Raw genomic sequence first — 11,311 nt, 5'->3', positions numbered from 1 at the left:
AAGACTGTGATGGGATGGGCTTGGAAGTAAGGACGTAACTTCCTTGAGGCCAAGATTAAGCAATAGGCTAATCTTTCGATTGGAGGATATCTCAATTCGGCCCCGATTAACCTCTTGCTTACATAGTAAACTGCCTTTTGTACGCCTTCTTCCTCTCATACTAGTACCGCACTAGCAGCAAATTTGGTGATCGCCAGGTAAATGAACAAAGTTTCTCCATCTATGGGTTTTGATAAAACAGGAGGCTGTGCCATGTGGGCTTTTAAGGCTTGGAAAGCCTGTTCGCAGTCTCCGGTCCATTCGAACTTCTTGTTACCTCTAAGTAGATTAAAGAAAGGGATGCATTTATCCGTCGACTTGGAAATGAATCTACTTAGTGCGGCAATTCTTCCTGTTAAACTTTGCACATCCTTGATTTTCACCGGTGCTTTCATGTCGATCAGGGCTTTGATCTTTTCGGGGTTGGCCTTGATTCCTCTTGAATTAACAACGAACCCCAAAAATTTTCCTGATCCGACTCCGAAGGAACATTTGAGAGGATTTAACTTCATCTGATATTTGTTCAGAACGTTGAAACACTCCTGTAAATCCTTTACATGTCCTTCTTCCTTTTTTGACTTTACTAGCAGGTCGTCCACGTACACCTCCATGTTTACTCCGATTAACTCCTTAAACATGTGGTTAACCAATCGCTGGTAAGTCGCACCAGCATTTTTCAGTCCGAAGGGCATTACTTTATAACAGTATAACCCTGTATCGGTCTGAAAGCTAGTGTGATCCTCGTCAGGGGGATGCATACTGATCTGATTGTACCCTGAGTATGCATCCATGAAAGAGAGGATCTCATGTCCTGCAATTGCATCGACCAGCTGGTCGATCCTTAGGAGTGGGAAGCAATCTTTTGGGCAGGCTTTATTAAGGTCTGTGATATCCACACAGGTTCGCCATTTGCCGTTAGGCTTGGGAACCAGTACTGGATTAGAGACCCACGATGGATAAAAGGCCACCCTGATGAACCCATTCTCCTTCAGTCTTTCAACTTCCTCTTTTAAGGCTTTCGATCTATCCTTATCGAGCAGACTTCTTTTCTGTTGCACGGGTGGAAAACTCTTGTCAACGTTTAGGACATGGCTGATAACTGCAGGATCTATCCTAGCCATGTCTTTGTGTGACCAGGAAAAAACTTCCTGGTTCTTTCTCAAAAATTCCACTAGTGCATGCTTTGTTGTTGCTTCTAAATTTTTCCCGACCTTTACAACTCTGGTCGGGTCTTTTTCGTCAAGTTGGACCTCTTCAAGGTCCTCGACGGGTCCAACATCTTCTTCAAAATCCCCAAAGCGAGGATCTAAATCTCTATCCTCACTTTGGGCAACACCCTATTTGGTGACTCTATCATCGGATTGGGCCTGTGTATCAATGGCCATCTGCAACCTTTCTGGGGGAGTGCTCTTCACCGTTCCTTTCTTTGCCTTCGTGACCGAGGCATTGTAGCACTCCCTTGCTTCTCTCTGATTCCCCAACATGCGTCCTACCCCTGCGTCTGTTGGGAATTTCATGGCCAGGTGCCATACTGAGGTGACGACTCGGAGGTCAACCAGTATGGGCCTTCCGATTACAGCATTGTACGCTGAAGGACAATCGACTACTATGAAAGTAGCGAGTAATGTCCTGGTTGCAGGCGCTGTACCTGCTGTTACCAGAAGTCTGATTGACCCCGTAGGGGCGAGTCCCTCACCAGAGAAGTTGTAAATCGTTTGGTTGCAGGGCTCCAAGTCCTTGACGGACAACTTCATGCGTTCTAGCGAGGATTTGTACAAGATGTTTACCGAACTTCCTGTATCAACTAATGCTCTCTTCACCATCATGTTGGTGATTTGAACATCCATGACCAACGGATCGGAATGTGGGAACCGGACATGCTGGGCGTCGTTATCAGAGAAGGTTATTTCACCATCCTCTGATCGAGCCTTCTTTGATGCCCTATCCTCCACAGTCATCATCTCGATGTCCTGGTCGTGACGTAGGGTCTGAGCATATCGTTCCCTCGCCTTTCCACTGCTTCCCATGAGGTGCGGGCCTCCACAGATGGTGAGTAAAGTGCCAGCTACGGGGACAGGCTGCAAAGGTGGCGAGAGTTGGCGTGTGGGCGCATGCTCGTTGCCACCTGGAGCCTCTCGTTGGGAATTTCCCGAGGCCCGTACGTATCTTCTCAAGTGTCCTTGTCTGATAAGGAACTCGATTTCATCCTTCAGCTGATTGCATTCATTTGTATCATGTTCGTAGTCATTATGATAACGACAGAACTTGGTGGTATCTCTCTTCGAAATATCTTTTCGAATGGGAGCGGGTTTTTTATAAGGCACACTAGAACTCATGGAGTGATACACCTCTCCACGAGACTCGATAAGGGCAGTGTAGTTAGTGAACCGTGGTTCATAACGGTTGCCCTTGGCGCGTTTATTCTCAGAGGTGGAAGGCTCATTATGCGGCCGCTTCCCCCGATTCTTGCCATTGCCATTGCTGTTCCCGTTGCCTTTGCCGTTGCCATTGGGTTTTGACCCATTGGCGGCTTTGGCGGGATCGGCAATCCCCTTATCCTTGCCTGGGGTTTTTCCTTCACTGGCGATGGCATCTTTGAGCTTGATGTACCGATCAGCTCTATCCAAAAATTCTTGGGTAGTCCTAACTCCGTGCTTCGTGAGGCTACTCCACAAGGGTGTACAACGCCTAACTCCCGCAGTTAGGGCCATCATCTTGCCCTCATCATCCACTGTTTTGGCTCCAGCCGCTGCTCACATGAAGCCCTGGACGTAATCCGTCAGTGGCTCTCCTTCTTGCTAGCGTATCTCCACCAGCTGATTCACCTCAGTTGGGTGCACACGACCCACATAGAATTGTTCGTAAAATTCTTTTACGAACATCTCCCAAGAAACAATACTTGCAGGAGGGAATTTGAAAAACCACTCATGTGCAGCATCAAAAAGTGTTGTAGGAAAGATCCTGCATCCAGCGTCTTCGGACACTTTCTGAATGTCCATCTGTATCTCAAACTTGTTGACGTGAGATACCGGGTCACCATACCCGTCAAAGTTCGGAAGCGTGGGCATCTTAAACTTGCTAGGAGTTTCTGCCACAGCTATCCTCTAAACGAAAGGAGTGCCCTTTCTCCTGTCGTACTCGATATGAGACGTTCTTCCCCCGACCAACTGTTGTACTGCCTGGTTCAGGGCATCTATTTGGGCTTGCACGGTGTCAGGAATGGCTGGGGCCTCTGGTGTTGGGGGAACATACTTGCCGTGCCGTTCCCGGCGATTGTTGAGTACATCTCTCAAATCTTCGTCTCTTTGCTGCTGCTCGCTTGCTCCGAGCCGGTTAAAGACGTTATTTTGCCTGGGTTGCCCCCTAGCGTCGCGTCTCTCGGGTTGGTCTTCTCTAGGTGGTGGGCTTTTGCCCCCACCTCTCTCTCCATTTCTCTGACTGGCATTTCCTCTGCCTAAGTCGGCCTCATTGTAGCCATGGCCATCTCTGAACCTCAACTGGCTATGGTGGGATCGACTGTCCCCTCGGTTGCCTCCTCGGGATGGAACTTCCCGAGCGTTAGAGGGTGGCCTGCATTGGTCGGTAGGTCCCCGTGCATTATCATGCCGTGGGGGGCCTCGGACAGCAGAGCTTATCTTGGAGTTCCTTCTGTTGCCAGAAGGACACCGCCCTCTGCTCGGGGGGTTTGGCTCTTCGCCCCTATGGCGTCTAGGACTGCGGGGTTGCTGCCCGGCCCTATTCTGCCTTGGCTGCGGGGTTATGTCTCGACCAGCCTGGGATGGAGGCTGCGCTTCAGGATCCCTTGGTGGGACATCCTCTTGAGGCATTGGTGGCTGCTCGGGCCTCTAGGGGCTCGAGGGCTGGATCGGCGGGCTAGGATTGGGACCCCTTTGGGGTGGCCCATTTGAAAGTTGATCAGGCTGTGAGGCAGGTGCTGCCTGATTCCTAGCAAACTGTAGGGCTGCTTCGAGGGCTGCCATGGCCTCCCTCTGACGGCGGTCCATCTCCGCCTGTCTTTCACTTAATTCCTGGTACTGTCGCTCAATTTCTTGTTGCTGTCGCGCCATAACTTTAGCAGCACTTTCTTGGCTGGCCCTCAGATTGGCCAGTTCATCCTGCAATACCCCCAGGGTATTCCTCAGCGTCTCGGAATCTGGTTCTTCCTCATCAAATTCCAAATGTGGCTCGTCTTCGGTCACGTTTGGAGGAGGAGGCGGTTGAGATGGTGCAGCCCCAGTCGCCTGCCCAGTCTTCTTTGTTGCTTTTGCCATTTATGCTTCAATAATATCGTATCAAGCTCTCAATGAAAGCACCAGAATGTTGACCCTTGTTTTGGTCAACTAACACAGAGTCAAAATGCTTGATGTGGATAGATATGTTGGAATGAATATAATGACAAAAACAGTAAAGCACACAAGAATTTATAGTGGTTCGGCCCCAGAAACTGGTAATAACCTACGTCCACTTGAGCTATTATTGATATGAGATCTCAAAGGAGTGATCAAAGAGCTAGGGTTCTCCGAGTTTCACAGACCTGAGAGAGATAAACAGTACAATCGTTAATCTAATAGCCAAAAAGTCCCTTCCTTCTGCTATCTTTTTCTATTTATAGGCTCAAGGAGGATTACATGGATTTGTTACAGATATTCTCTCCTAATTAATCGGATAATTAGGAATCATATGAGATAATCTCGGGATTGACTTTGATTCACCCAAGATTATTTTGAAATATGCGGAGTGTGCGACCATGCTGGTCGTGAGGAAATCTCAACCGCCGCGCCTGTTATGTCTTACTAGTCGATACTCTAACAGAACTCTGCCAGGTGTCAGCCACGTGTTCAGAAATCTCCTGTCACGTCATCCGTGCCTGTTTTTTGGATAACAGTATTATTTCTATAATCATGTCATAGAACAAGAAAGTAACACGGTTGTCAAATTAAATGATTTTTAATACATTTATGGACAATATGAAATCGTGTTACATGTCCGACATGATTTTATAAGGGCATAAAACCCAAAAATTTTGTGGTTAAAAAATATTCTTTCAACTTATATGTGGGACTAAATGTTTACTTAATATTTCAACAACAATAGCAATGCGATAGAAAATAAAAGACTTGGGCTTATATGTTTGAAATTATAGAGTTTGGAGTTTGTTTTTAAAAAAAATATTTTTTCTATCATTTTGAAATTCTGTATTTTAATATTACCAAGTGATTTAAAATAAACAACTTAATTAAATGTGGAATACTGATTAAGTTGTTTAGACAGATTCCAGTTTTGTTAACACTACTTATGCAACTTTTTAAACAGAAACAGAAAAACAGGTAAAAATTCAACACAAAAGAATTTTTACGTGGTTTAGAAATCCTTTCAGATAACCTAAATCCATTCAGATAACCTAATAAACCAATTAGTAAAGAAACAATGTATACAAAAGCATTGACTTAAACAATGTAACACTCCCTCTTAAACTATTGTCGCAATCTTGTTGTACTCTTCTCTACGAATCTGGTTTTGATGAAATGTTGATTCTCTTGAAATCTCTTCAAAGAATAGCGAGTGCTTACTTCCTCCCGAAGTGAGACTTAGATAGAATCCTCTCCCGAAGATCCTTATGAACACGTTCACTATAGACACTACCTATTTACAAGGGACTAGATAGATATCCACAAGTACACTTAGCACTTTCACAAAGATTAAGGTGAACAAACTTAATCTTTACAAATAAAACACTCTTCAAAATAACATAATGTTTACAAATTTTCCAAATGGAAGAGGCAAAATTTTCAAAGGCCTTGGCAGGGTATTTATAGGTGTAGAAATCGTCCAAGGCCAACTATCTCTGAGATCTTGTAATCAATACAAGAATATTTCTTTGATATAGAAAATCTGCTAGCCAGATTAATTCTTTGTCGCATAAAAGGAAAGTGTTGAGTCAGCAACGACATCAGACTTATCTGCCAGAATAAATTGGTCATTTCTTTTGACCATGTTCATTTTCGAAACCTTCCTTATTCCTGAATGAACATAATCCCTGAAAATATTCCCACAAGATAAAATACAATATTTTACCAATAAAGATTGATTGTGATAAATAAGGTAAAAATTGTATTTACATTAAAAGAGATTTTCACTTAAAAAACCAACTGAATTATGTGATAATTATTTAAAGATATGTTGTTGATTTTTTGCAATTTTAAAATATTTTGTCTAAAAATAAAGTTAGCCAATCAGGGTTTTACAATCTTCCCATTTGGCAACTTGATAGACAAAAATATTTTAAGACTTTATTTTGAAAGACCCTGCAAAGACAACCAAATTAGAGCAAAATAGTAATGTAATTACTCCCCCTGTGATAGTTATCTAAATAACAAAACAAACAAGAGATAATCAATTATCACAATGACAAAATAAACATAGACCATGTATACCCTCAAATTGATCAATGGCACAGAGTCAGATAAACGGTATGAAATGAGATGAAATTAAGAAAAAAAATCAAATGGAAAAATAAATAACACAAACGATTTATAGTGGTTCGGCCCTAATTGGATGGTAATGACCTACATTCACTTAGTGTTCATATTGATGTTGAATCCCAACACTCTGATCAATGAACTAGGGTTCATGAGTTTCACAAGCCTCAAGAATATTACAACCTAGGTGAATAACCACACTATTTTTCTCTCAGAGTACAAAGTTCAAAAGTCCCTTCCTTGAGCCCTTTGATTCTTATTTATAGGCTCAAGAAGATTACATGGGCCGATGGGCCTTAATTATCATTAAGACTTGTGTGTCTAGGCAATAAAAATAATTACAATTAGCGCAAATATAACAAGATTGTACGTCAAAAAGGAAGTAATTGAAAGTATGTGACCAGACTGGTTGCACATAAACGTGATGCTTGATAAATGAATGACGCTCTAGTCGATGGTCGAACAGGATTCATTCTCTTAATGTCGTCACGTGTTTGTCATGTGTAGTTCAATCTTGCCACGTCACCAGGAGCCATTTTTTGGGTAAACAGACCAAGATAAACATTTCTCCCCCTTGTTGTCTATCAATAAGCCAAAGGAGAAAAAGCAACACCAACAAAAGAAGCCAAACAAAAAGACACAAAAAGTGTTCTTTTACAATTTATTTAAACCAAAAATGGTGCAACCAAAACATAGACAGGGACAGATGGCATTATTTGGAAGGACCCGCAGCAAATTGAGACGTCATGGTGCGTTGAAGTTGCTTGATGGTCGAGAGACAATTCTGGAGATTGTGAACTTCTGTCTGAATAGTTTCCAGAGTGGTCTTGGCACCAGCAAGTTCAGTGATGACAGAATCAGCATCGTCAACCTTGAGAACAATCCCTTTATTCATCTTGGAAGATAAGGATTCCTTATTGAGTTTGTAATCTACGCCGGCAGTGGGAGGTATCACGATTTCATATTCCAATCGGAGAGGCTTTTGAGAATCAAGAAACTTGTAGATCAAATGAGAAAACACCAAATACTGGCCTTTCTTTTCGGCATTTCCTAAGGCAATGATCTGATAAAAAATTAGAGTAGCAAGATCAACTTGGAGACCAGTCCCGACTATGAACAGAAAGAAAGCTGTGTCAAGGGTAATGGTGGAGTTATGAGTGGTGGGAATCCAGTGGTTGATGGAAAATTTGTGACGCATGACATAGTAATGAGTAAGATCAGTCACTTTGAGAACCAAGTGTTGTTCCCAAACCATATTATGTCCCACCAATTCAGATAAAACCTTATCTTTGTTGAAATCCACCGCATCATTGGTGACAACAGAAGGCACATTGAGAACCTTGGCAATTTCAACAGCACTAAACAAATACCAATGTCCCCGAACATAAACGTGACCAAACATAAAAGACTTACTATCAAACAATTCATCATTAAGATTAGCATAGAATTCCTGAAAAGCCCGAGGGACAAAACCATCAAACCTAGTTAAAGATCCCAACCACCATTTATCCTCAATATTCTTAATGACCCCAAAAACTCTATGGGCAGAGAAAGAAATTTTTTTCTCACAAATAACATCTCTATGCACATAATGCTTCATATTTGTCTCATTGTCATTGAAACATAAATTCAAAGAATGAGCTTTAAAAGACGAACCTGTTGTGGCTTTAGGAACCACTGGTGACTTTGTACAAATCTTAGGAATTTTCATAGCTTTCTTGCCCTTTGGAGAAACAGAAGGGTCGTCTGATGGGTCAGATTCGGCTTCAGATTCAACATCATCTTCAATTGAGGCACCATCTTCAAGTGGATCAAGATTAGAGGGTTCAAAAGCTTCAGATGAGTCAGATTCAGAGGAGGAACATGGCGGAGGAATTTTCTTCACCTTTGTCCAAAACTTGGAGAGAGGAGTGGAACCCATGAGAGAAGATGCCTTTGGAGTGGAATTCGAAGGGTGAGAACCTTTGGACCTAAGGGATTTTTGAGAAGAGGAAACCTGGAACCACCGTTTGTTTTTCTTCTTGGGTGCAAGAACATCAGAAGATTCGGTGGAGTCAAAATGGGTTTTGGCCGAAGCATCCTCATGATCAGAGGCATCATCAGAGAGAGATGCTTGGGCCTTTTTGGAAGAACCAAGGACAGAGGCGAGTGGAGCTGCCATTGAAAGAGGTTCAGTTGGAGCTTTAGGGGCTTCGAGATACCACGACTTTGCTCGTGGTGGTGGTTGCGTCAATGAGGCTGGGTTGACACAAAGTACTCTTTTAGCCTTTTTCTTGGTGAGTGATGGCGATGCAGTCATCTAGCCAGCCTTCAAGTCCTTGAGAGACCGAGACTCATTTCCTCTAGTTTTCACCATGGTTGCAAGACAAACAGAGAAAATTGCCACAAGGAAAAAAGAAATCAAAAAAGAAAAAGAAGAAGAAGGATGGTGATGGTTGTTCGAATGGGGCCTTAGTTGTTCGAATATAAAGAATGAGAGAGATAGAGATTTGATCTTTATTCCCTTTTTTGAGAATTAAAAAGAATATACACTTTTGAAAAGTGTACGATAGTATCCCAAAAAAAATTACCTGCCAACATTAACACACAAAACAAAATTGGGAAACAAGCCATAAAAGGAAACCTTTGATCTTAAAAAAATATATGATAAAGACAACAAAATTGATACAACATGCCCTTCTGATACACACGAATTTGATCCTCCTTTATGTTATATATATATATATTGTTTTTAATTTATATATAAAACCAAAAGTACTAAAAATATCCCATTTGTGCCCAATGTCTTCATGACATGTCTGTGGAGAGAGTAACAACCACTAATTCATAACATATTTTTACTATAAGGTTAGAGAATATATATTTAATATATATCATGCTTTTAATTTTTTTTATTTTTAAAATATCACAAAATATATACTCCTATCACAAAAAAAATATTATATCCAAATTAATAAGTGTGTATCAGTCTTACAATTTTTTCTAACAGTGTATCATAAGAATTTGTGTGTGATTGTGAAAGTAGAGATCATTGCCCTCTATGGCAATTTTAGCCTTTTTCAGGGACATTGTCCTATGTGGCAATTTTTAGCATTTTTCTCAAGAGTGCCCAAATTAGACGCTTTCACACTACACTGAAGGCAACCTTTATTAGTGGTAGAGTATCTTCTACATAATTTTTGTTACATAGTTCCAATTTACTCAAAGATAGCAATTACACAACAGTGTAGGTAGCTCTATTCTAAAATGGAGCCTAAAAATACTTTTCAAGGATCAAATGCTCATACACTATACACACAGATTGATTTGGAAGAATATTGATTGGAGAGACTATTTATTTTGATATATATTAACTATAAACTCTAACCTGAAGTAAAAATACATTTTGTCATAATGATCGAGACTTTTTCTTTGGACAAGAACAAGAAAAAATCACACAACATTTTCTAGCACAGGGATATGGCAAACACAAACAAAAATTAATTAGAACACACTCCCAAGGATTTCCTAAGGGAATCAAACCTGACTGTATCAAGGGCTTTTGTAAAAATATCTGCAATTTGTTTGTCAATCTCAATATATTCTAGGACCAAAGTTTTATTTTCAATAAGTTCCCTGATAAAATGATGACGAATGTCAATGTGTTTAGTGCGAAAGTGTTGAACATGATTTTTTGAGATATTAATTGCACTAGCATTATCACAAAAAATAGTCAAGGTGTCAAGATCAAACCCATAATCTGTCATCATTTGTTTCATCCATAATAATTGAGTACAACAGCTTCTTGCAACTATGTACTCAGCCTCAGCAGTTGACAGAGAGATTGAATTTTGTTTCTTGCTATGCCAGGAAACCAGATTGTTTCCTAGATAGAAACATCCAACACTTGTACTTTTTCTATCATTTGCATGCCCAATCAGAATTACTAAAACAAACAAGGTTAGGATTAGTTTCCTTTGAGTATCAAATTCAATACTCAAGAATGCTATTCACATAGCGAATGATTCGCTTCACAGCTGTCACATGGGATTCCCTTGATACCTTTCACACACCCCAACACTGTAGCTTATTTCTTGTCGACTAGCCATGAGATACAGAATACTTCCAATCATGCTTCTGTATAGTGTTGGATCTACCTTGACACCATTTTCGTCCTTGGTTAATTTGATAGTGGTTCCCATTGGTGTTTTTGCATGTTTGGCAGATTTCAGACCAAACTTTTTCACCAAGTTTTTGGCATACTTACCTTGAGATCGAGATGAAGGTTCCATCTTCTGACTGTTTGAATTGCAGTCCTAGAAAATAGTTTAACTCACCTACCATGCTCATTTCAAACTCATATGTCATTTTCTTGACAAACTCCTGCACTAAGGAGTTAGAAGTGGAGCCAAAAACAATATCATCGACATAGATTTGTGCAATAACAATATCAGAATCAACATTTATGATGAAAAGAGTTTTATCGACTCCGCCTCTTCTATAACCATTCAAAACAAGAAATTGAGTCAATCTTTCATACCAAGCTCTAGGAGCCTGTTTTAAACCGTAAAAAGCCTTTTTAAGTTGAAAAACATGATCATGATGATGTGGATCTTCAAAACCTTTTGGTTGTTCAACAAAGCTTCTTCATTCAAAATTCCATTTAAAAAGGCAGATTTGACATCCATTTGGAATAATTTGAAACCAACAATACAAGCAACAACCAATAGCAATATTATTGACTCAAGTCTTGCGACAGGGGCAAAAGTTTCATCGAAATCAGCTCCTTCAATTTGAGTATACCCCTGGGCAAC

General features: G+C 40.9%; 1 protein-coding gene across 1 annotated transcript; it reads right to left on the bottom strand.

The window, feature by feature from the left end:
* Positions 1 to 7,230: 7,230 nt before the first annotated feature.
* LOC133814731 (uncharacterized) lies at positions 7,231 to 8,817 on the bottom strand. The gene has a single exon (XM_062247656.1). It carries the CDS (start codon positions 8,815 to 8,817, stop codon positions 7,231 to 7,233), a length of 1,587 nt encoding a protein of 528 aa, XP_062103640.1.
* Positions 8,818 to 11,311: the final 2,494 nt, after the last annotated feature.

This window comes from Humulus lupulus, chromosome 2 (assembly GCF_963169125.1).
Source record: "Humulus lupulus chromosome 2, drHumLupu1.1, whole genome shotgun sequence".
In the NCBI taxonomy this organism is placed as follows: domain Eukaryota; kingdom Viridiplantae; phylum Streptophyta; class Magnoliopsida; order Rosales; family Cannabaceae; genus Humulus; species Humulus lupulus.
Note: the sequence above shows the minus strand (reverse complement) of the source record. Positions and strands in the feature narration are given on the sequence as shown.